This window comes from Acomys minous (assembly GCF_964271855.1).
Source record: "Acomys minous genome assembly, chromosome: 3".
NCBI classification, from domain to species: domain Eukaryota; kingdom Metazoa; phylum Chordata; class Mammalia; order Rodentia; family Muridae; genus Acomys; species Acomys minous.
Window position 1 is genome coordinate 37,355,944 of NC_140485.1, and position 27,289 is coordinate 37,383,232.

The 27,289-nt window shown below is 37.3% G+C and overlaps 2 protein-coding genes across 5 annotated transcripts in view; one reads left to right on the plus strand and one right to left on the minus strand.

Moving 5' to 3' along the window:
- ANO3 (anoctamin 3) overlaps window positions 1–27,289 on the plus strand; it is a 236,171-nt gene that overhangs the window by 164,736 nt on the left and 44,146 nt on the right. For all 3 annotated transcript variants that reach the window (XM_084775285.1, XM_084775286.1, XM_084775287.1), the window contains one exon: window positions 4,453–4,513. In XM_084775285.1, the coding sequence (XP_084631411.1) occupies window positions 4,453–4,513 (61 nt within the window). The remainder of the gene's footprint in view (window positions 1–4,452; window positions 4,514–27,289) is intronic.
- Window positions 4,699–19,523, minus strand: MUC15 (mucin 15, cell surface associated). 2 transcript variants are annotated; one of them, XM_084775289.1, is made up of 4 exons: window positions 19,186–19,523; window positions 11,506–12,227; window positions 9,313–9,462; window positions 4,699–5,974 (listed from the first exon to the last, which is right to left on the minus strand). In XM_084775289.1, exons 2-4 carry the CDS (start codon window positions 12,188–12,190, stop codon window positions 5,955–5,957), a joined length of 855 nt encoding a protein of 284 aa, XP_084631415.1. In that variant the 5' UTR covers window positions 12,191–12,227; window positions 19,186–19,523; the 3' UTR covers window positions 4,699–5,954. The 2 variants fall into 2 exon arrangements, with proteins under 2 accessions (XP_084631415.1, XP_084631414.1); XM_084775288.1 differs by having other exon boundaries at window positions 4,699–6,029; window positions 19,186–19,521.

A 27,289-nucleotide genomic window follows, 5' to 3' on the forward strand; every position in this document is an offset into this window, starting at 1 on the left:
GAACCATGAAACAATCAGAAATTATATAAATGTTATATTCATAGTTTTGGATATTTATATTTGGCAACCTTGAAGAAAACATCTTTCCTATCTTGGTGAGTCTAAAATTCTGAATGAAAATCAATATCTATCATATCTCATTTCCATCAACTTAAAATATTTATCAAGACCTAAAATCATCTTATACCCTAAATAATTAAGCTTAATTGTAAGATTAAACTATCTGTTCTTCAACCCCATCAGAGACTTGAAAAGGAATAAAACTTAATTATCTGAATAAATTGGAAGTGCAGGTTAGCAGCTTCCAAAATGAAAACAAAAACAAAAACAAAAACAAAAACAAAAACCCAAACGGAGACAGTTTGGTGTCTCAATCGTCACCCAAAACTCTCTATAGCATTGGAACATCATCTTCAGCCTTCTGGCCCAGTATATCTGGCAGACATATTTGTGAGGAAGTGACTACTGGGGACTTGCTTAACCTGTCTTAGCAGAGTTTTACCATTGACTCTGCCTGCATCAAAGCTTGCCTATTTTTGGCAGAATTCTGTCTGTGGCTGAAACTAGGACATTTTACTCCATGACTGGTTTGCCGCATTTGAAGCCATCTCCATTAGGATGGTTTTTGATGCTCATCATCATCTTCTTTGAGGTAGGCTGGGTTTTGCCAGGAGTTAACTTGTCTTGTTGTCAAAGAATCTTTAAAATAATAAAATACATATTTAAATGCCATATTCTGTAGGTCTCTGAGGCTTTTGAAGAGCTTCTTCAACTATTTTCCCTTATCTATCTATAGACTCATATCTGTCTCTTAAACCTAGGATATATATTCTTGTGATAAAAAATAGACTAGCAATTGATATGACCATGATGTGATCAACTCACAATTAGCTTGTATTACTTAATTATCCTAAACAGCCTGCAATAGCACTTTCAAAGTATTAGAAGTAAACCTTGTCTTATAATTGAGTTGAATATTTCATGTTAGAGTAGAAATATATATAACGGTGTGAAGAATAATCCTGAATTTAATTTCTATACCAATGTATCAAAAATATACATATTTTTCATTAATATACAAAACTCAATACCAATGAATTAAAAATAACCTTGTTTGTGAATAACAATTAAGGCTTTAAGTTGAGTAGATTCAATAATCAATTTTTTGTCCTATCATCCCTATTTATTTCTACATTCCCTCTTCCTTCTTTTCAACTCCTATCTCTATACCTGCAAAAGAATGATAAAGGAAAAGAGAGACATCCCAGAGTCCAATCTCATTCTCTCTCTGAATTAGACAAATAATAACTTATAACCAACTCCCAGTGAAAACAAACATCTGTAGCCCAAGAGAGCAACCAAAACCCTACCCAACCCCCTTAAGGGGAAATGGTGTGTTGTTCTCTCAAAGTTTCTTCTAGCTGATTTGGGGCAGATAATACCTTTGAAGGAACAAAATAAAATTTATGAAAATGGTTAACCAAGCCTAGAATAGCAGGTGTGGTCCAGTTGAGAAATTCCAGGCTTAATACCAGTCCTGTGTGGGACAGTCTAAGAAAATTTGTATTTTTTTTTTAGAATAGTAAGCCTCTGTTGTTTTTAGAAGTCTATTATCTTCCTTTAATATTTTTTGAATTTAATCTGAGGTTTTCTTTGATATAGTAAATGTTCTTTGTTATTAGATGGATAAATGCTCTTTTTTTTTCCTGCCAATTACCTCAGACCTAATCTGAACCATCAACAGTGTGTCCAATTACTTTCTCTGAGTACTCCCCATTTTAACTGAGGGGCTGTTCTGCCAGCATCATAACGGAACTAGGAATTAGCCTATAGTCACAGGCTGGTTGCTTCTCTCTGTCATCTCTAATATCTTGGTACCTCTCATAGCTAAATAAGTAGTGAATCCAGCAAAGTTACTTTGACCTTGTTACTCTCCGGCGTATGGCACATTCTGAAGCATTCTCTGCTTCTCAGTTCAGTTCTATCTCCTGTTGCATGTATATGATACACAATTAAAATGCACATTATATGAATGGTACCTATATCCACTACAATTAACTAATACAGTTCTGAACTTTTAATTTTGAGCTCAGGAGTGCCTAAAAGGTTTACAAATAAACTTTTTAAAGATAATGAAAATCACTTTAAAACACTAGCCAATCATGGTGCCACACACCTGTAATCGAAGCCCTTAGGAAGGCAAAGGCAGATGGATCTCAGAGTTCAAGGCCAGCCTGGTCTGTCTATAAAGTGAGTCCAGAACAGCCAGGACTACACAGAGAAACCCTGTCTAGAAAAAAATCAAACAAACAAATAAATCACTGTAGAAACATGACCAATCCCATGCACAAAGCATGGTTTTTTTGTGTGTGTTAAATATTGACATCTATCTGCAGTTTTCTAAAAGCATGGCTGTTTCTGAATCAGGGGAACCCCTTTTTCTCAGTGACCTTTAAGTCCTCATGTGTAAAGTCTATGTGGCACTCTGAGAGGCTGTCCCAGTACTAAGTCAGTTTAAAAGGGAAAGCTGACAGCTGTCCAACTGCTGGATACCCTGGAAATAAAGGGACTAGATTCCCCTGCTGGGTATAATTTTATGAGCTCTGTGGGTGAATTTTCCTATGATCCTTGTCTCTGCTATCCATATGATTATTCAGAAAAACAACATGTAATATTTTTAGAAATCTCTACTCTTAACTAAAATAAAATTTATGAACCATAGACCACATTTCGTACTTCTACATCATCTTTATGGTTTATCTTTGCTGTTTCTTTTCTGTGTGATGTTGAGAGTGAGAACCAGGACTTGCCTGTGCCTTACAGACAAGCGCTCTTCCCCCGAGCTAAGCACTATTCATAATGTTTTTTAAAAGGATACAGTGGAAACATACATCAGCATTATCTCAATGTTCCCATTAAAGACTCACTTGACTACAGACTGAGCAAGGAGAATGCCATTCCACCCCAACTCCCCTTATAAAAATGTCTTTTAAGCCATAATTTGCCTTTATCCTCATTGGGAAATAATGCTCAAAGTTTCTCTGTATAATAGCCCTCCTTATTGGCAGCTACATTTTTTTGGGGGGGGGCATTATTTATCTCTATGAAACAACCTTGGAAATAACAAATGAAAAAAATCCAGTAATAAATTGTTTATAGCTTTTAGATGCTGTTCCATTATATTGGGCCCGGCACATGAACCATCTCTTTGCATATGCAGTATATGCTACCTACCTGTAAGCTATGTAGAAGTCCTTGGGCAATGGATCTATATTCCCAGTGTCAGAGTACTTGTGGCCTAGTAATCCTGGCCTGCTGGCTAATGCAACTTCACAATGCCCTTCCACTTATTTAAGTTCATCTGCACGTGTGGACACACCTTCTTACATCATCTCCACAAGCAGATGAGTGCGGAAGTCCACATTCACCTATGAGTTGTCATATGTTGTTCTATTCCCTCCATCTTTGGCCACTGTGTTTAATCTCTTATATATTAAACTTGACAAAATGGGGCTTAGTACAGTTCTAGATTGCCACTGATGACCTTACAATTTGTCACACATACACACACACACACACACACACACACACATACACACACACACACACACACACACACACACACACACACACACACATATATATATATATATATATATTCAGAGGACTAATGTTATTTCTGTATCAATGTACCTGCCAAGTGTTGAGTTTCAGGAATTTGCGGGCAAAGTGTTGTGCAAATAAAAAGAAGCAAATCAGATTGTATTAACTCTGAGTTTTATTAGAATCAATAAATTCCTGCAGACCTGAAAATTACATTCTATAACATTGGAAAACTTTACATCCTTTATCAAGCTTTGTATCAGGTAACATTTGATTTAAAATGTGCTTGATTGTTTATCAAAATTATTTTAAAAACTTAAGATGAAACTCATTACATGAAATAAATCATCCCTGGACCCATGGCACATTTTGCAAGACATGAGAGTTTAGGAAGAGTACTAGGGCAGCTTTCAACTGGAGAAGCTTGCTCACTACCAGAGTTCTGTGTTCTATAACTTCCGCCATCCTGGGAATTTTCACTAACAGGAAACAAAACTGGTTATGCTTGAACTTATGCAGTGACCTCTTACATTTCACAATGCTAGTGTGATGGACTATAGTGCTAAAAGACTTTCTTGGGGATCTAGAAACAATTAAAATCCAAAATGAAAATGGAGTAGAAAGGACTCAGAGGGAAGAGAGAAGAAAAAAAAATCTACTTTTTCCTCATCTCTTCCCTTGAGGAAATTACATAAACTATGGGAGTCTGGTGACGATCCTAGGTCAATAGGTATATAGACTACACAGTATTGTCATGGAATCTGCCGAGAAATGGCAGTCCCTAATGCAAACACTAACTTCTCTTTTAGTATAATCAGAATGATTAATGTTTCTACTTTTTCTATTAAGGTAACATATTTGTTTGATAATGGAGGGACAGTCTTCTTTGCAATTTTTATGGCAATATGGGGTAAGTATTTTCTCTCATTACTCATTTTTCAACTCTTACTTTCTAAAAATATTTCCATGGTATATACACACACACACACACACACACACACACACACACACGCACGCACGCACGCACGCGCGCGCGCACACACACACACACACACGCACGCACACACAAGAGCCACTCATACCATGTCTCTAAGATGAGAATTGCTTTGTTTACTCTCTTCATACAACCATTCCTTTGGAAAGTAATTATTATTTAATCTTTTAGTCTCTGACAGGCATTGATCAAAAACAAACTAAAATACACTAAAGCCAAAACTAAGTCTCTTGTATTTTTGCTTGTACAACTGATGATGAGTTTGCCATGATGACTCGTTTGTTGTTTTGCCCTGCGCTTTATGCCTCTAGAGGGCCATACTGTTTCATATATGACTGAACAAAAATGTACAATGTATTGCAAATTCTGTGTCTAGCTAACAAGTTAAAAACATACAGGTATGTACAAGCGTATTCTTTAGCCTTTTCCTCGTGTTTCTCATTGAGATTCTAAACTGCCTGAGTTACAGAAACCTGATGAATACTCATGCAAACTGGAATTGCTTAAAACTCTGAGGACTGTCAGGGAAGCTATCGCTTTCTGGACTAGAGTTGGTTTTCCCCCTTGTGGCCCTGCTGAATGCACTCATTGTCAGCTTGCCAACTGAAGGGACTGACCGTGTGCTGTTGTAAAAAAGTGAACCACGTTAGACGACAGCCTTTCTTTCTTATGGCCTTAATTTCTCAGGACCAGAAACTCTACCATATCATATTTCCGGCTTTGAAACAAACAAAAAAAAATTACCATCCAAAGTATGCAACCAAGAAAATGCTTCTTTTGTTTTGTGCTCTTGGATTATAGACAAAAGGAGAGAAGAGTTAACTCTGGCTTCTTATCTAAAAACAAAATATTTAAAGAAAATTTAGTTTTGGTCCCCAGATTTTGTGTGAAGAACCGTTATCGTTAGGTTACCAGTCTGTGCTACTTTGGTGGTGTGTGTTAATTTTGCCTTATTCCTCAACTGTTTCCAAAAGAAAAACAAAAATAATAACAACAACAAAAAACAAAAAATAGAAAACAAAAATAAAAACAAAAAACCAAATTATGGTTCTGTAACACATGCCTCAGCCCAGCTGAAGACTGTAAGGGAAAAAAAAAAAGCTTTTAGGTTATGGATCCGGTCTGTTTCTGCTGCACACTTCCTGGTTTTGCAGCTGCCCCTGTGCGCGCAACACAACAGCCATTTCACAGGCTCTTCCAATAGATGACTTTCTCAAAAGGTCAGAACGGAGGTGAACTCTTGCCCTCTGCAGCCGTCAGTCTCCAGGTTGCTATATTGAGGGGCGAAGTGGCGGTATATCATCCATGGGAATGCCGTCATGCACGCTTTCTCCAGCTTCCGCCATGTCTGAATCGCTCACAGCTGAGTTGTAGTAACTAGAATTTCCAAAATTGACATCGTAAGGTTCTGGTGCATTGTCTAATCGCAGAACTGAAAGAGATAGCAAAATCAGCAGGCTTGTTCTACTGTAGTCGTCTAACCACGAATACTCAGCCACCTGATTTCATTATCAGACCACAGGAAGTGTCGTAGGCGACGAGCAATTACTTCTCCTCTGTGTGGTTTCAGACATTACTTTTGAAATGGTTTTAGGCTGGGGCAATTTATGATTAAACTTTCCCATGTGTTTTTTAAGAAATAATAATCAGGTTATGTTGGGCAGTGCTTGGAAATTGATTGATTTTTCTTCTATGCTTTATTGGAGGTAGTACAGAACTGTTTGTATTTTTTTGTTAAACCGTTCTTTTGCTTTGTTGATTTTAAATATCCTATTGATTGTAAAAGTAGAGAAAATCATAATGGGGTGTATAATAAAAATATTGAACCTCACTTTAAATAAAGCACTTGGGTTGGTGCAAAAAAAAAAAAGAAATTTTAGATAAGTAGGTTGTTAAATACCACATTTATTTCTATGAATAAGAGAACAGAAGTATTTCTAAAATTTAAAATTGGACACGAAATTAAGAAATTAAGCAAGGCATCTCAACAACACATGCCAATACCTCATACATAAAAATACAAATATAACTAATTGATTTTGAATTTATGGTTTCAATCTTAGGGTACAAAAATTATTTTTAAGTGAGGACAGTTAACAAGACACCATTATTTACTGATTATTTTACTACCTTGATAGTCAACCCTGTGAAAGTGTAGAAGGAATTAAGAAATGTATGAAACTTTGCCTCCTCCTGACAGCTCCAAATAATCAATCCATATACTTCCACATAAGAGTCAGTAGATTTTTGTTTAATTTTTAGCAAAGTGAAAGACTTTCTTAATGAACTTGAGAATACTTTTTCAGAGAAAACCTAGGCATGTATTAGTCATCTTAAAGTGCTGCTAGCAAGGACTAATTACTAATTAAATTAGTGGCTTATTTATTCCTATAAGTATCATCTTGCTTGCCTGTTGATTAAACCATCTGCTTACAAACCTCCCTGGAACACTGGGTCTTTGAAGATCCATATCAAAGCTCTATGGAAGAGATCAAAAAGGTCTCAGGACTGAATTTCTCCTCTAAGAATAAATCACAACTACTTAGAGTGTAAAAAACAAGCTTCTGATTTTTATTTGGAATCATATATTTGGAATTCTTTTAAAAAATCTGCCTCTTAAATTTGAAACATGTCACTTTTTACAATATGGATTAGCAGAGACCCATTAACAAAATTCTCCTGAATTTATAGTTCATGGATTTGATTTGGAATATGTACAATATATCAATAACGAGCTCCACCAGTGGACTCCTCAGAGGCATGTACCTATTTGTTATGGCAGCAGAAATCCTTGTGCATGCAAGAAAGCATGCCTTCTTTTCCTAGAGCACAAGAGAAAGGAGTCAAGCATCTGAAGTGATTTATCTTGTGTTTCAATAATATACATTAAGTTATCTGCTTTATTTAGCATATATGTTTCTATTAATTGCAGACATTGTTGTTGCCCTTTTAATTTTATGTGCATATATATGTGTACCGTGCTTATGTGTATTTGCATGTGTCCATGTATACCTGTGGAGACTCGGAAGCTGATATCAGAAATCCTCTCCAAAGGTTCTTCACCTTATATGTGAGACATGATCCCTCAGTTGACCTCGGATCTCACCAAGCTCACTAGTCACCTTGTTTGGGGGATTCCCCAACTCTACCTCACAACTGCTGAAATTACAGGCTCACTAACCAGGAGTTTATATGGGGCCACAGGATCTGAACTTTGCTTGTTGTGCTTAAGTATCAAGTGTGTCCGTGGACCTATCTCTAGAGCCTTGGCTGGCTTAAAAAGTCATAAGAGTAGGAAAGTTCGGAAATAAGCTGTGATATCTTTTATCTGTGTACATATAAAGCCTTCAAATATTTTGTTTCAGAGGTATTTTTTCTGTTGTTTTTTTTTTAAACTGTTTATTTTAATTTGGGGGGATAATGATAAAAATATAAAAACATAAAACAAAAATTAACATATTGATTTGAACAAAACAAACAAACAATCAATCAATACAAAGAGCCTCATGAAGAGCCCAACATGAGGGGCCTGCAGAGATGATGCACCAACTAAGGACCATGCACAGTGAGGACCTAGACCCACTGCTCAGATGTAGTAGACAGACAGCACAGTCTCCTTGTGGGTCCCATAATGTGGGGAATAGGGGCTGCCTTCTGACACGGACTCTGGTGTCCACAGGTTGACCACTTCCTCCACGGCCTGGCAGCCTTGCCAGGACACAGAGGAAGAGGATGCAGACAGTCCAGATGAGATTTGATAGGATGCAGGCAGATGGTAGGGGAAGAGGTCTCCCCTTTTCTGAGTACTAGTGGAGGAGGCACATGTAAGGGAGGGGCTGCCATCGGGATTGTAAAATGAATAAATTAAAAATAAAAATTAATTAAAATGTTAAAAATAAAAGAGCCCATGATAATGCACAATAATCAGGGACTCCCTTGTTTTGCACACAGGGAACCCATTAAAAACTGTAAACTGGAAGTGATAAACTATATACAGAGGACCTGGTGCAGGCTCAGGCAGACCCTGTCAGATCATATGACATCTGATCATGTTGATATGGAGGACTTGTTTTCTTGGTGTCCTGTATCCCCTCTAGCTTACAGTCTTCCATCTCTTCTCTGAGGTTTCCTGTTCTGAAGGGAGAAATTTGACAGAAACATCCTACTTAGTTCTGAGTGTTCCAAAGCCTCCCACTCTCTGCATAATGTCTGGCCGTGGGTCTCTATTAGTTCCCATCTACTGCAAGAGGATGCATTTCTGATGATAGTGGAGCATGGCAATGATCATATTTATTCTTCTAGGTGTGGTATACCTCACTCAGGATGATTTTTTTTTCTTGTTCCATGTACCTGAAAATTTCAGAGCCACATTTTTAGGATTTTATAGCACTTTCTTCAAAATGTGTACGTATGTTTGGATTCTAGAAACTCTATTTAAATCTAGTTTTGATACAATGAGCAAATGTTCTAAAATGCATTTTAAATATCACAATGATACTTTTTGTTGTTTGTTTGGGGTGTGTGTGTGTGTGGTGTGTGTGTGTGTGTGTGTGTGTGTGTGTGTGTGTGTGTGTGTGTGTGTGTGTGTGTGTGAAGTGGCAATAGCTCCAAATGAATCTTGGCTCTTTCTGTCTTTGTGACTACATGACTCCCTCCTAAGTAGCACACTTAACTAAAATGACTGTTGTCGGTGATGGTCTGTAAGCAGAGTTTACCTGGTTCGTTTCTCTCATCATAAAGTCGCCGATGGGAAAATGAATCCGTTTTCCGTTGTCCACACAATAAGTAGCCAACAAGGCTAAGCAGTGAAGCACCCAAAATAGCTCCTAAAATGGCTCCAAATACTATTCCTGTATTTTTATTCTCTAGAAGAAGAAAAAGTTACAGCTATGAAATAGAAAATAATTATTTAAAAACAAAAATAAAGATGCAAAGAGACAATATTTGAATTTTTAAAATACTTATCTATTTATTATGATTACAATATTCTACCTTCAGACCAGAAGAGGGCACCAGATCTCATTATAGATGATGGTGAGCCATCATGTGGTTGCTGGGAATTGAACTCAGGAGTTTGGGAAGAGCAGTCAGTGCTCTTAACCTCTGAGCCAGCTCTCCAGCTTCTTGATTTTTTAAATTAGATGCTGGTGACAGTATGTGTACGTTATCACATTGTCAGTATTTGTGATGTAGTGGTAAAAAATAATTCTTCTGGAATTGCGCATCTACATTCTTACTTTCTCTGAAATATTTCCACGTCTTTATTTATATTTATCTTATCAGTTATTATCCCAAAAGTACTGAAGTGCTGTAGTGAATAGAGACTCTAATTCAGTAATTAATATTGTATTCATTTAGCTTTTTATAAACCCTAAATCTATGAGGAAATTTAAAGTTGAAATGAACTTTAACTTTATATAATATAATAAATATCTCTCTATGTGTGCTTGTGTGTGTGTGTGTGTGTGTGTGTGTGTGTGTGTGTGTACATAAACACAAAACAAGTGAGTACTAGATCTTACATTCACAAAATGCCAAGATGGTACTAGAATGAAAAGCAATCTACCTTAGTATAGTATACTTACAAAACAAACAAATAAAACAAATAAAAAGCAGAAGTAAGATGCTTGCAATGCATACCTCAGCTAAGAAGTCAAGAAACTACAATTTTGCCTTTGGTGAGATATTTGACTGAAAATTATGTAATTGTTAAAGTATCACCGCCCTGTGTCCTATAGATACCAAAGCACTTGTAAATGTCTTGAGAGCTCACTAATTACATAGATAAAGTTTTAGGCTCTCCAAAGCTGTATACCCAATTCTACTAATAAAAATTAACTCATTTGGAATACAAAAAGGTTTTAATATAAAAAATCAAGTTAGCAATTTTGGTAAAAGATCTATGGTATGGTTCAGTATTCACAACATATATTTATTTAATTTAGGCAAACACAAATTATATTTTAAATACTCTTTGTGATGGATATTAAGAATGTACATGAATTATGAGATGTGTTAAAATTATAAGTAAACTGAAAGTTATGTGCACATATATTGCTATCATATTATTTTAAAAAGTTTATATTTCAGAGGTTAAACCATTTCCCATATGCAGCCATCAAGTTATAATTGCCAATTCGCATATGTGTTTATATCTTATAATTTTTAAGCCTCTAAAAAGTACATCAGAAGGCACTGCATTCATTTAAAAAAAAGAGGTTTTAAGTAAAAATAATAAAACTGCTTCAGGCATACAAACATACAGTTAGTTATACCTGAAGGAACTGAGGTTTAATGAGTACATTATATAGCCATTGATATTTAATGTTTTAATTTGACTTACTCTCAACTGGATTTATATAAATGTTTATATAATAATGTTTTGATCCAACAAATTATATGATTCTCATTAGATATTAAACTAAAAGTTAAGGATCTGTTGCTTCTGGTAAGCTTGTCTCATGAATTCTTGGGCTGTCACTTCTCTGTTGCTGTTCTTCAGTCACTGGGTGGGGTCAGATAATCTACCAAAGTGCTCATTTTGTTCAGTATTTTACAGCTTACATGCATATATTTAAAAGCTCATTTTTATGATATTCCTGTAACGTTGTTTTTAAAGTGTCAATAGACCTTGCTCTCTGATGCCTCAGACAGCATTTTTACTCACCACCATCACCTTTTCCCCATGACTTTCTCATGTTACTACCTGCTAATAACTAGAATGTGCTCAACTAAGCCCTAGGACCACTTTACAATGTCTATTGTTTACTCTTCACAGTAAGAATGTCCCATACCACTGCAATTGCCTGAGTTTCTCTAGAATGGTACTCCTTATATTTAATTTCTATAACTTCTCTAAAGACTCAGCCTTATGTAATCAGTAACTTAGATCCATTTATAATATATACCTTTTTGAGGGTCTGAAGTGTTGGGGAAAAGTTTTGAATTGTTGGTGAATTTTACGGTAGGCTGTAAAGTTGTTTTTTCTTGATATGGGGTGAAACCAGCAAAGTTGTCATCGTTTGTGGCAAGCCATCCAGTAGGTTCGTTTGTTAAAGGGGTCACAGGTGTGGTCATCAGAGGTGGAGGGAGGTTGTCAACTGTACTGGAAATATTGTCAGGAGTGTTCATGGTGTCATTGGCCAAAGACCAAGTAAAGTTTTCTGATGATGCAGGTTGTATAGGGTTGGAATGTGCTGAGACCTGTAAAGGATTTACATCTGCTGTTGATGAGTTCAAAGGCAACTCGGAAACAGAGCCATGAGCCAAGGGATGGATGGAATACGTGGAGGTGGGCCTTGGTCCCTCTGTAGAGCCAGCTGTTGGCCAGCTGCTGGTGGAATTCATTGTCTCATAGGCTGTGAATAGGTCCAAAGGAGAAGCATCTGTCGCCGTGGGATGGGAGGTTTTAGTTTCATTCTCTGAAGTTACATTTGTGCTTCTTTCCAAATGAGTGAATATGTTTCCCATTGTTTTCAAATCTTCTATAGTGTGCTGAGTTACATTTCTTCTTGAAGTTTGTTTTTCAGGCCTCCCAAGTGGTAATGAAATGAACAGACTTGAAAGCAAGGCAATTTTGGCTAAGGTCAACATGGTAGTCTTCTTTGGGTTTGGTTTTAGTATGAAGAATCTGAAAGAAAGTAATAGTTATTGAAATTAATATGAACAATTCTAAGTTTTTCCCTCAGGATCTTCATTACTAATGGGGAAATATAGAAGCATAATGTAGAAATGATATTATATTTCTTATTCTAAAAAATTGGTTTTGGGGGGATTGCGGATTTATATTACTGCCACTGAGTTCCATTTTCTATTTAGTTGTTCCTTCTAGGAAAATGCCAAGCAACAGACTTGTGAAGTTAGATACTGCTATTTCAAAGATCATTGTCCTTAGAACAACTTGAAAATATACTTATTGATATGTGCATACACATAACCTGCTAAATAACTTTTTAATGTGATATGCGGAGCTGTCTAGTTTTTTCAAACTTAAGAAAGCATGTTCTTTACTGAGATGTTATGTGGAATGCTGATTATGAAAATGGCTATAATGATCAGACACTTAATGTGTTATTGCCAGATCTATGAAGGAAGCATTTCCAAAGCTCCCTTGAATACACTTTATTCATATTTACATTTAATTCATTGAAGTTGAAATAGCAGTCATGTTATAATAAATGAAGAATATGGTTGCAGGTATATATAAAAATTTTACCTAAATAGATTAGTGCACAGTTAGGTAATAAAACTGTGATAGCATCCTCATTAATCCAAGGACACCATTCTGCTTAAGTGTGGAAGTTTCCTAACTCTTATGTAGGTGATAAGGGAAAAATTAGAGCAGGTATATTTTTAAATTCTGCCCCTGTCACAAATAACATCATCATTATAAGTTGTTAATATATTATTGTCAAGGTAACCAAATTGCTTTATGGTATTGTTTTGAAAATAAATCAAATAGTATATGAAGAAGCATCCAGTACAGTGACTGGCCTAAAATAAGTGCTTAATTCACACCAACCACCATTTTGTATCAATTAAATATCACAATGTCTCTGCAGTGCAGTGGTTCTCATGCGTTTGGTCATGACTCCTTGGAGGATGAAATGACCTTTTCACAGGGGTAGCCTATGATCCTTGGAAAACACAGATAATTACATAATGATTCATAACAGTAGAAAAATTACAGTTATGAAGTAGCAATGTAAATAATGTCATGGTTGTGGTGCAGCACAACATGAAGATCTGCATTAAAGGGCCAGATCATTAGGAAGCGGAGAACCACTCCTCTAGTGTCTTACGGATTACAAAGTCTGCATTGTCATTGCACTTGATGCTCTGATATCTTGAGACGAGAAGAGCTTGTGTAATGTTCTTTATGTAAATGGAGAGTCTGAGGCTCAGAGTAGCTAGTAATCAAAATTAATAAACAGAAGAAACCAAACAAGATGCTAAAAATAAAGCACACTTAACTGAGTGCTTATATTTAGAAAGCGTTAGCCTGGAGCTGAAACTTGCTTAGTTGCTAGAGTGCCTGCCTAACTTGCAAAAAGGTCACATTCCATCCCAGCAATTGCATAAAGCTGGAAAGCAAGTGCATGCCTGTAGTCCCAGCAGCAGGGAGGGGTACCAGGGATTAGCAGCATCAGAAGCTCAAGGTAGCTCTCAGCCGCATAGTTCCAGGCCAGCCTGGGACAGATACATGAGAGCCTGTATTAAGGGGTCTCTTCAAACTATGAAGTCTGAAAACTTACATGATGCTCCTCAAATTGGGTCTTACTTTTTCACCAAAGGAGATTACAATTTGAGTCAGGAAAATGGAGCAAGTTAAACTGCTGAATTTTAAGATTCTATGCGGCCTACAATTTTTTTTAATATTTATTTTTATTTTATGTGCATGAGTGTTTGCCTGAATGCATGTATGTGTACCATTTGAATATCTGGAACCTGTGCTTGTCAGAAGAGGGCATCCTGTCCATTGGAACTGTAGTTACAGACAGGTGTGAACAGCCGTATGGTTGCTAGGAATCAAACCCAGGTTCTCTAGAAAAGCATTCAGTGATCCACCTCTTCAGACCCTTGCCTGCAGTTTTTCAAGGAATTTACTGATTTTTCCACAAATACTGTCAATATTGCTGGTTTTTTTAATTAGGGTATAGAAAGCATCCACACCTCGCTGATTATATTTTCATTTTCATTCCCACACTTGCTTTTTACTGAATGATTTGTCACAAGTTAAGCCATCTGCATTATATTCTGATATATTGTCTTTAAGAAGAACTTTTAGGAATCAGCCTCGTTTTGCATTCCAAATGTTTCACTGGGATATAACAGTTTCTATTCCTGTTATAATTATTTAAGGGAAGTCTTCTTAAAATATAAGACAGGCAAGCATGTAGGAATATTCATAGGTACATATTATTTATGAGTGTCTGGCTGTAATGCATCAGTAACAGATTGAGCAACAAATGCTGCTTATTTGTATGGTGAGAATTAGCATTTTAAGATTTTATGAAACAATATGATTATCATCAACATAATGCGGAGCCTAGAAATCCAAGCATATTGTGTAATCCCACATACATGAAACTCAAAACAGGCTCAACTCTCTGCTAGGCGATAAGAGACTAGCGATGAATGTGTGTGGGAAGAAGCACTGTTCATTTACAGAGTCCTCACGCGCGTGACATACTCTGTTTCCAGACAGGAATTATAGAGGTGTCAACATCTGAGGAAATGCTGCTTCCTTATATTTTATTTCCTTTTTGTTGATTATTAATGTAAGTGGTTTAAGTCTTAAAATTGTTAACATGATCAGAACACTGTGTTTTATTAATTGTACATTTGTTATATTAGGGAACTTATATATTTTTACATCAGATCTTTAAACGCAATCAGACATAACAAGATTTGTAACTGCACCTACAAATATTTAAGTGGAAGTATAAAGATTGCCAACAATGTGTCCAAGGACTCGTATTAGTTAATCCAGTTTAGTAATAGAATAAATCTTGGCGTGCTTGAGTAAAAGCTACTGTGTGGGGTTTTCACTCAATAACTTGAGGGAACTGAATTCTTAGCCTCCCAAGAACATGAAAATTTGTCTTTTATGTAATGAGGCTTAAATCCTTACATACCACCTAGTCCCATCCGCTTTTATACTTCAAATGCTTCTAAAACACTTAAAATACCTAAGAAGATCTAAGTGTGAGATATATAGCGGGAATTCTAGGGAGTTTAAGAAACAGTGACATGAAAACACCTGCCCATATTCAGTACAGGACTTTCTTCTGACCTGTTTTGACTTGCTTTTAGTTAAATGCATGAACACACATACAATGGATATGCAAGGTCAACTGCACTCTGTAAAACAAAGCAGCACACACACATACATACATACATACATACATACATACATACATACATACATGTGTGTGTGTGTTATCTGTCTTTGTAGACCCATACACACCATGACTTTAATTTAAATGCAGCTTTTAAATTGAAGGTTTAAACCATTCTAAAAACACTGCAAACACAGGTCTAACTTAAGTGTTTCTCAAACATGATGAATAGGCTTTTATCTTAACATAAGGAACTCCAACAACTTTGCGTATGATGTCTTGTATGATCCACATGAATAAAATATTAGACATTTTCCCCCAGACCTATAGCTGATCAGTATTCCATTCAATTAGTGCCTTGTACAGTAGGTACACTGAAAATGCAGTTTAGCTCGTTTTACCTACGTGTCCATTTCAGAGGTATTTTTCTCAAGTGAAATCTGTACAGATCATAAAACACAGTTTTTCTCTCTATTTTTTTCCTTTTTTTATTAATTTATTCTTGTTACATCTCAATGGTTATCCCATCCCTTGTATCCTCCCATTCTTCCCTCCCTCCCATTTTCCCCTTATTCCCCTCCCCTATGGGGAGTTTTTTTCTCTTTTTTAACTGCTGTCTATGTTTTACTTTATTGTATTTGAACACTCTTTTTATCATTATTATGCCACTTCATTTACATTCTCCCTATTTAGCCATTTTGCTTTTTTTTTTTTTTTTTTGCAAAAATGTTTGATCATCATAGGCATGGAAAAGGCCCTTGGTTGTTCTAATTTTCTTTCAGTGTTACATGAGGAACATAGCCTGCTGCTCTCACCTCCCCCCACCCCATTCTGTAATGAGAATCCTCATATCACCAGCCAACAAAGTGAGCTTTATTTTGCCAGGTTCACCTTGCCTGTAACACTGAACCACCGAGGGCATCTCTCATTCCTTCACCTCACTTTTGAGTGAAACCTGAAAACCTACGGTATCAACACCCTACATAAGCCAAAGTACATTGCTACATGTTAAACCTTGAAAGGGTTTAAAATGGAAGAAATAGGTACAGATATTATGCCTGAATACAAGGTACAGTTAATCCAGAAATTAATACTGATGTGGCTATGGCATTGCAAAGAGTGATTGACATATAATTCCAAATTTGTATCAGGAGATAATTTTGCTTCCCACCCCTGGCTTTTAGGATAACCACATAACATGTCAGGTTATGTCTGATCTTAAAGGAATGGAAGAGGCCCAAAATTCAAGCCATCTGGTTTTCTGACATTCTGTAGAAGCAAGGACATTGCGGCTTGGATTAAGTTGGACCCCACTGAATTCAACAGTGCACACTGTAAACAGTAAGAGCCGATCATGAGGATAATGTTGACCTCAACAAGACAGTGACTCCAATTCCCATTTTTCTCCACTCATTTTCCTTTGATCCTCTCCCATTTTGAGGCTCCATGCTCTTAAGCAATGTTGCATATCTATGTAATATATTAAGCTGAAATCAATTGTGTAGGGTTAGGAATGACATGTTCAAGTTTGCCCAAGTTCATCTACAGGTCAGATGTCATGGACAGTGGGAAGAAAGTGATAAATTGAGAGAAAGATGAAATTTTTAGAGAGAGGGAAAAAACAAGGTAGTGTATTTAGTATCTTTCTCCTATGTTTTTTGGGGTTTTTTTTTTGTCCTCTTCGTGCACCTGGGTGGAAGTAATATTTGGCAGTTAACATTTAAAGAAAATTAGGAAGTATAACAAAAACAGACCTGTTATCATCACAAACTTGAAAAACTAAAGTTAGGACTGTCATATGTGGAACAGAAAGAGACCAAGATTCTGAGCCAAACTGTAATACCTTAAGGACAGATTCTAAACATCTAGAAATTGAATTTATTTTATTGCTTTTTGCATTTCCTAACACTTAAAGTGTAATTTCAAAGAGTAAATTTTGGTTTATGAATAATTCTTCTACAGGGAGAGTGAGCACTGTTTTTGTCCTTTCTTGGGTGTTAGCACCAACAGGCACCTTTCCACAGCTGGATCTCCATGGAGAGCTTGAAGAAACCAGAAAAGGACACAAACATATCCATGAAGTCAGGCCTGCTCATTATGCTTAATTTGATTCCCCTAAGTTTATAATGTCATAACTCTGCTGACCCTCCCCTTTGTAACTGAATCATTCTATTTATACCAGCCTTTATGAATAAGGAGGCAGCCCGGCTGTGTCTGCAGTAAACTCATACAGGAGAAAGTATGGTATTCATTCTTAACTCAGTCAAAAGATTTTTAAATAGTAACATCAGGTATAAGGCAGATATCATGTCACTGTGATTAACATCTGAGGGGTACAGACCCACTTTGCCCAATTGCTTTTGATCGTTTCTTGTCACAAACCTCAATTTCCCAATTTGGATGGGTTTGTTTGTTTATTTGTTTAGGTCTGTCATTAACAAAGCTCAATCAGCCATGTAGCTAATATCCCATGCAGGACTTGAGAACTTGGGTGTTATTCTGAATAGCCTTTGCCGTTTTGGTCAGTATTGGGTACCTTCCTGGAGCCACATTAATGAGAATATAAGAAATTATGTTTAAGAATTCTCTTCCTATATAAAGATTTAAAAGCATGAGAAGTCAGAAATTCTATTTGTATCCAAGAACATTCTTTATATTGTTTCATTTTTACTTGATAAAGAAATATAAGATGATAATTTTTCCCTTGAAAGAAATTCCCCAAGTATTTTGCCATCAATCTATTAGAAGACTCAGATAAACATCAATCAACAAAAAAAATTAAAGAGAATGGCATCCTGCCTGCTAATGTGGGAGTCCAGTCCCGAACTTCACGACTGTGAAAAAAGTAGGTGGATGACTACAAAGCTGAGAAAGAATGTGTCTCCAAAAGAAATTGTCTGGATCCAAATTCCCAAGCATGAGGTGTTGGACTTCTATCACACTTCACTGTCTTTAGAAACAGCCGCTAGGAATCCGAGAGAAAGTAGGTCAACAGGAAATCATCCCCCTTTTTTTTAAGGCTCAAAGGGCTACAAGCTGAAAATGACTTTCACAAACCCTACCTAAATCCTCAGTCCACAGGAGGTCTTCTGTAAGTGACTTAGCCTTCTAAGGTTTCTGGGAATGCCAGGCATGTGTATTTCATATGCTGAATAAAATAACAAAATACATACTTTCCAACTTTTTAGTTATGAGCACCATTTTTAAAAAAGATGTATAAAAGCTTGTAATTCATTGTGTGTAAAGTTAAATTTTCAGAAAATGATATTATACTTTAAAAAGAAACTTTAAGCCTAAATGTATAATTTAAAGCTGCCCCCCTTGTGTTTCCACCCTTGGTTCCACTTTAAATGTTTGGATAGCTGCACTAAGACCTGACATGAGGCAACCCTATATTTGAGACACACACTTAAAAATGTTTTCACTGAGCTCTTCTGCCTGTTTAGTCAATTAGCAACTTCAGCAGAACTTCTTAAAGTTAATTCATTTAACAGTGCGAATAAATGTGCATTTAGATGGTAATTAACTAAGGAAACAACAACCTGTTTATACCAAAGAATCGGTAGCTACTTGTCTGACTGTTCTGTCAAAGGTGAGGCCACTTTGAATTTCTGATGAGAGAGAGAGAGAGAGAGAGAGAGAGAGAGAGAGAGAGAGAGAGAGAGAGAAAGAGAAACGCAGGCAGAGACAGAGAGGAGAGAGGCAGAGAAAGGCATCGAGAGAATCCCAAGGAGCACACAGACTTACCTTCAGAACTAACAGGTGTTCACAGATGGGAAATAAAATATCACAGTTGGCCTGGCTGGAATGAGTCCTCAGCGCATGAAAGAGCAGGTGGCTAAAGTGTGACAGTGTGGCACTGAGTAGGACACAGGCAGATGCTAAAGAAACAAAACTGGGTGGGGCTGGAGCCCTGGCTGGCTGGCAGTGTCTTGCTTGTGTAACAGAGCAGCCAAGAACCTGACTGACCTGCCTCTCTGCTCTAAGCAATAGGATATCTCCTCACTCAGGTCTGAAAAAAGCCCAACCCTCTTGTTTTCATAGGTTGCTTTGACTGACTGATCTTGAGATAGGCTGGTTCTCTGAAGCAGTAGAGAAAGGGGATTGTTTTTTTGTTTTTTTTTTCTTGAAGGGAGTGTTGGTAGCATCCTCTGGTGTATCAAGAATTCTTGAAACATGCTGAGTAATTCTCTGCAGGTTAGAAAAGCCCAGTGAGTCATGCTATACACCTGATTCTGTATGGTAGCCTAAGGTTATTCTAACTCATAACCAAATCCTTCAGTATTTCTCTGCAGTGGCCCTTTGTGACCTTAAACCTGAATGTGAAAAATCCATAGGGGTGAGTAATGAGGAAATCACATGGGGCACAGTGAAATTTGTGTTTTAGAAAGTCACACTTACACAAAGTCAATGCTTGTTTATTGAGATTCATGAGACCTCTGGAGAGATTTACTTTTGAAATAACCTCCACAACTAAATTGAGTTTCTTGCTGATTTTCCAAACATGAGGAGATCACTGGGACCTATGTGACAATGACCTCAGAGCCTTCTTGACAAGCAGTTTCCATCCTGTTCTATTTGCTTTTATGCTCAGTTTAGAAACATGAAATTTCTGGACTGCCTAGGTCAAACTTGATTAAATACTTGAGTTAATAACAAATTGTCATGCTCCCTTTTGCCTCCTTCCATGTCTTATCAAAGGAGAAGTGTGAATGTGAAATTTTCTTCATTTCAATATTTGGGGACTGGAATCAGACTCTCCTGATTAATATACCTGAAGGTTTACACTTGGTTTCTGTTGTACAAAGTGTTAGATTTCCAACTGCTAATGGGGTAAATGAAACTTCACCTAAAAGGCACAAGCAAGTTGAATCTGCTCAGTTAGTTAATTGGCTTCAGGAAAGAATGAGGTAATTCAATAGTTTTAAATTTTCAGCAGCCTAAAGGCTGCCCCAGAGTTTGGTTAGAAATTAAACTCCTAAAAAGTACTCACGCAATAGACATTTAAGATGTGTCTGCAGTGGCAGGAAGAAAAACAAGTTAAACTCACTCAAATACTGGTTGCTGAGCAGTGACTAAATAAACGTCAATTGGTTGTCTTCAGATTACCAAGTCACCAGGAATAGAATTTACTGAGATGGGAGTGTTCCCTGTCTGAACTCAGGGAACTGAGTATGAACTCACAGCTCTGGGTGTATAGTATCCCTAGACATCCTTCTAGGCGTATGTAGAACTTCTATTACCCATTTCTCACTTGACAGTAGTAATTATAGCTGATGACCAGAAGGAACATTGCAAAGCGCCTCTGCTGCAACTCTCTCATTTTGTTGCCCTGAGTGTCAAAGCTATGCTGACACTTTCCTGAAAATGCTATCTGAGAGCTCAGAACATTTATCATCCTTGCCTTCCTACAACCATGACCGTCTGAGTGCAAACCCATGCAGCTCGTAACAATGCTTAAGGCTGTTCTAGATGCAAGCACTGGTCTACATCCACACACATATGTAGTAATACATCCTTTCATGCCTACATAAGTGATCAGCTAAGGAAAGCTATGAGGTTGTGATTGATTCCCCATTGATCTTTGGCATTTTATTTATTTTTTTTAAGATTTATTTATTTATTATTATGTTTACAAAGCTCTGTCTACATGTACACCTGCAGGCCAGAGGAGGGTATCAGATCACATTATAGATGGGTGTGAGCCACCATGTGGTTGCTGGGAATTGAACTCATGACCTCTGGAAGAGCAGTCAGGGCTCTTAACCGCTGAGCCATCTCTCCAGCCCGATCTTTGGCATTTTAAATTCAACCAATACTCCACAGAAGTAATGTCACTGTGACAAAATCTGTCCCATATCTGGGTAGATCCTCCCAGTATGTTTGTTGTAAGAAGTAAAACACAGTTTACAGTGAAACAAACCCACTTTATTCTACTATAAGCAATAGGGGGCCACTAATTATTATGCTAAATAAGAACAAAGTACTCATTGGTTTCCTGGTAAGATGTAGTTATAATAAAATTTGTATTACATATTTAATGTTGGAAATGTTATATACTTATTCTGAGTATTAAATATGAGAGTATATTTTGTTTTTATTGAATGTATGATAAATTCTATTCAGATTGTTTTAAAGTAAGATATGAATGACCACAAGAAAGTAAAAAATTCTATATTTTTATTGTTACTTTAAAGAAATAGGACAGCATAATTAATAAATATTTTCAATGTAAATACATATTGATTTTCTAAGAAGAGTAGAATGGAAACTATTAAATTTGCAACATAAAATAAGGGCTTATCAAATTTATATTATTTTGAGGATACAAGGTGTGAAGGATTATTATGAAAAATGATCCTCAATTATGCTTCTAGGTGTTCTGATATTAAAAACAATTTACTGGGCATTTTTCTCTCTGGTATAAGGCCTGACACAGGTTCCCCACTGTGTCTATTTATCTCTCCTCCAATCTCTTTAAACAAAAATTAGAAGATGATTGTAGGCTGCTGCTCCATAAGCACTTAAAAAATAGTCTGTTTCTCGGTTTTGCCTCTGTTAACAAGGTCCTACCTGGCATATGTTATCAGAATAGTTTTCCAATACGTACAACCCACCACGTGCTCATTCAGTATAAAACTTCTCAGGCTCACTCTGGCAGGTTTCTCAGTTCTCATGGTCAGGGAGGCAGCTGCATGTGTGGTAAGGCAAGTTTGGCCACTGAGTCATCATTGCTTTATTGAGGCCTGGTTTTGCAGCTTACTCATTTCATAATTGGCTAGTCACATTTCTAAGGCTGCTCTCTCACTTGTAAAAGAGGGAGAGTCCTAATTGTCTGTGGGGAGTCAAGGACTTTAAAATAGAAAAAGATCAACTAGGCCCAGGTAATGATAAATACGATTTTTATTTTTGGAGATAGTAGAACTTGAAGCTTAGCATAATCAGGAATAGAAGTTAAAATAAAACCAGTCGAGGGTTCAAACACTTGTATTGAGTGATTCTGAATATGTGTATATTTCTTGGAAACAGAATTGGTCAATAATATTTATTGAATAAAAAATGAGTGATCTCTTGATTTGTAATAGATTCCTTTTTCCTATAGGGAATCTTCCCCTGATTATATCTTTTTGAAAACTAGAGCACTCCCTTCTCAGCATATCTTATAAACTTCCTTACATTTTCCCCATGGCATTTATTGACCTACATAATACTTAATATCTTATTTTGTGTGGTTTTTAAAATATGTTAATACTAGAAGATCAACTAAGGGAAGCAGGCGTTTGGTCTGTTTCAATCAATGCTTTCATTAGAGTCATGGTAAAAGGGCTGTCCTAGAGAAAATGCTCAAGAAAGTATCAATCAATGAATAATTGAGTGGCTAGACACACGAGTAACATTTAACATCAGAGATAACTAAAACCAAGTAAATACATGAAACATCTTCAAATTCACTTCATCCTACCTAGAATATTTTTGTTTTTGTTGACTTATTCAGGATCTGAAACCTGAAACTTCACTTTTTGCTTACTTTCATTCTTTGACTGGATCTAGTGGTACATGTGTGTAGTTCCTATTACTTCCAGGCTGAGGCAAAAACAGGTTGAAGGTAACCCTCAGCTATTACAAGTTCAAGACGAGCCAGGACAGCATGAGACCACTCTCAAACAAAGGAAGGCATCTCTTGGACATATTTGTATTTGCAAATAGATCCTTGTGCTGTTTCCTTTAGTAGCTAACCAGGAAGGAGTGATCAGTCACAGAAATTGACATTAGTAAGGGATGTCTCAGTATGCTGTTCTGAGGCTGCAGAAGATGTGGGCCCAAATGTAAAACTAAGATGACAGGTATGACTGGGAGACGTACTTCCTTCTGATTGCTTCATAAGTCATATGAGGATGAACAGCAACAGCAATGTTCTTACCACAAGGACAGGAATATAGTGATGGGTGTTAAAAGGGAAAAGAGAAAGTATTATAACGTGGCAGCCAGTGGTGACCGCTCACAGTTAATGGCCACTAGCTTAAGTCTCTCAGTGTAAAGCTGTACTTTTCTCTGGCACTGTTAATATGCATAAGTAGAGATAGATGTTTTAAAATAAGGAATAGGAGGAGGAAGAAGAAGAAGAACAATAAGAAAGAGGGGGAAAGAAGGCAAGAGAAATAGAAAATACGGCAAATGGGAAAAAAGGGCAGTAGGCCTGTGATAGGAGCAATAATTATAAATTCTGAATCAAGAAATTGTTGAGGGCTAGAGAACTGCCTCAGTGCATAAGTGATTTATGCTCTTCCAAAGGACCTGAGCTCACATCCCAACTTCATCAAACCACTTGCATCTGCCTCTAACTCCATCTCCATGACATTCTGTTGGCCTCCACAAATACCTATAAACACATAGCATGCAACACACACACACACACACACACACACACACACACACACACACACACACTCATATAAGTAATTGAATAATTAAATAAGGTAGAATATATTTTGTAAAAGAAATTCTTGCAATATAAGGAATTGAGGTTGGTGACTAAAATGATTTAAGATTGTGGTGAGTTTGCTATCCCTGATTAAAGGTATGTCCTGAGAGGACATTCTGAGAAAGAGTAAGGCAAAGCAGCTTGGATAATTCAGATCAAGGAAATGAGAAGCCAGGGTACTAGAAGAAATGCCTTTGTGTATTTTAAGAGCTATTTTTGGGAGACCAGCTACTTATAAGAGCTATTTTGGGAGACCAGTTAATCAGACTTAGTATAATAAGTTATATACAAGTTAAAAAGCCTCCATAGATGTGGAATGAGTAACTCTAGGGAATATAAAACTCCAATACCGGTAGGAAGGAGGAAGTATGAATTGATGATGAATATTTGAACTGGTGAATGTTTATAGATAAAATAGTCCTGGGTCACAATGAAGAGGAAAATAGCCAACAGCTCATTGCCATTTATTGTTGATGTTAGAGACAGTCCTCACTTGGGTGACTTACATGGCAAGTGGGAATCCAGGGATGTAGCAAATGATAATTAGAGCCAGAATGTAAGGAAGCAGAAACTACTTAGGTATTGATTGACTGTATAAAAGAAGGCACAGTGAAAACGCCCTCGGAGTTGAGAAGATTGCTTTCCTGAAGAGCGCTTTTCACTACCCTGGAGGAATGGACACTGAAGAATTGAGAGGTGTTTTTGAAATTTAAGGTTCCTTAAAATAATTCCCAGGTGTGAGGTTAAAGGTACAATGATATTTGCCCTAACACGCTACTTGTGAATGGTGACAGGAAGTTATAGAACTGGAGCATAAGGATAATATGGATAGCTCTGGTCATTCTGTGGACACCCATGAATTTAAGAATTAACAAATGGAACCTTCCTAGCACTCAAAGTGACGGAAACATTGGAATGAGCGAATGGCAAGATGAAGTTGCAGTGTATACAAGCAGGTGTATTGGAAGCAGCTCTCAGAGCCACGCAGGCAGGAAGGGGGAGAGAGAAAAAAGTGTGCACATAGAGAGAAGTGAGAGAGAGTGGAAACTCAGAAAGAAGGAAGAGGAAGCTAGTGAAGAGGGGGCAGGGCACTAAAATGCCCGGATGATATAGTGAAGGGGAAGGAAGCTCAGGGCAGGGGGAGGGGCATGCCAACCATGCCCTGCAGCAGGTAAGGACTGAGGGATGTCTAAAGCCAAGCACAAGGGTCTCTGGACTTTGCAAGGGCAGCTTTGTGCGTTGCAAAAGAATTACATTGATCTCTTCAGTAAGGACACATTTCTTGTGCACAGACACCCCAGCTGATTCTCTACTTTGTGATGAAGTATACAATCACCCAAACTTTCTTCCTGTAAAACCCTAATTTCATTTTCAAACCTAATATCTTCTGGTTGTCCTTGCCTGATTGATCAGTCACTTTATATGCACCTGTTTTGTTGTATTAAGTGAAGTTTTGGCCAGGCATAAACTTAACAAAGCAGCAAAGCTGACAGATTGATAATACCGGAATTTCCTGTAGCACAGTTAGGAACAGACCCTTGTGATTTACTGAAGCTTTCCACTAACCCTAAGGCAGAGAATGAAAAACTCTTAGACAAACTCACTTATTTTTACTTGGAAAACGTGTCACAGCCAAATCAGCTCTGGCACATGACACAAGAGTTTTTGCCAAGGGTTCTCACCACTGAGCCGTAACCTCGGAAGGTAACAGGGTACAGGAAGTTACACCACCAATCTACACCCTAAGGTAGGATCTCGGGATGGTTCTTGGCTTAAATACTAACATAAGTGGAAAAGGACACTTTCTCGTGGCCCGAAAAGGATTTTGAAATCAAATTAACAGGCACCACATAAATATGCTGAGTGGTCTTTTCATCTATTGGAAAGACCATAACAACCTAACAACTTTGTAAAGCACATTGAAAACACATGGTTTTTAATTAAGCTCATTTGCTAGAGGTTCTTAGCTACACAGAACGGATATTTCTCTGCTGAACCGGGAAAGCATCCTGAAAGAGTGAAACATAGAGATATCGTGAATAGAACGCATTCCTTTTAAACTGGGACTTAAACTCAGAAACAGGATCTCAGACAGGCAGCAGAGCAACTTGAGTTGCTGGAGTACTGTGCTTTTTAAAGACTGTTGTAAATTCCGTAGTTCACAGCTCACTACATTTCATTATCTGGGCTGAACACCATGGAAGATATGCAGGACACCTGGCCTGGCTCCTGAGAGACTCAAGATAGGAATGCCAGCAACATTCCTCAGGATCCTTTGCTACAGGTGCAGTTGGATATAATTGGTCAACATATAAAAGTGCCTTGTAGCACACATCTATGCCTTCCTAAGCACAAATTAATCATGCCCTGACTTACTGTCTGCTTTCAGAAAGACTCTGGGCCATTGTTACATTCAGTATTTGAAGTCAAAATTATGGGATATGTCTACATGACAAAGTTTCAGCCACGGCAAACTATGAAAAAAAATTAACAGATCAAACATTGTTTGAGGGGAAAATGGGAGGGAGGGAAGAATGGGAGGATACAAGGGATGGGATAACCATTGAGTTATAACAAGAATAAATTAATAAAAAAAAAACAAGTGAGGAGATAACAATCAGGATGTAATCTGAATAAATTATAAAATTAAAATTATAAAATTTTTAAAAAGGAAAAAAGAGAAAAATTGGATGTCATCTTACATTTTAGATCATGAAGCAAACAATATGAAAAATAGGTTTGAGTTGGCTACACATTCTCTTATGTGATACAGCTAGCAGTTTAAAAATTAAACTGTATTGTACCCTTCAAGTCCAGTAAACATAATGAGACCACTGACAAGGTGCTTATCAGCTAATTAGCCAGAAAGTCTTGTGAGGTATATTTATTATTCTCATTTTAATTTAGAAAATGGAAATTCACTATTTATTAATTTAGCCAAGGTCATACGTTTAGAAAAAAATAAAGGCATCTTTTGTTTGTTTTCGTTTTGCTTGTTTGTTTTTTCTCCTGACATCCAGACCTTAGCTCCTCCCTCCTGCTTTCTTTCTATCCCTCTCCCCAATTCCTCAGAAAAGGGGAGGCCCCCCCACCAATCTGCCAGAGCACAAGTCCCATCAGAACTGAGCATACCCTCTTCCCCCTGTGGCCTGGGAAGCCAGCCTTGCCAGATGGAAGTGATTGAAAAGCAGGCAACAGAGTCCATGTCAGAGACAGGGCCCCCTCCTCTTACTAGGGGACCCACCTGAAGCCTCAGCTGCCCACCAGCTACATGTATGGAAAGGACGTAGGTCCAGCCCATGCAAGGTCCTTGTTGGTGCTTCAGTCTGCATAAGCCCTCCTGGTCTTTTTGTGGAGCTCCGGTGCCCT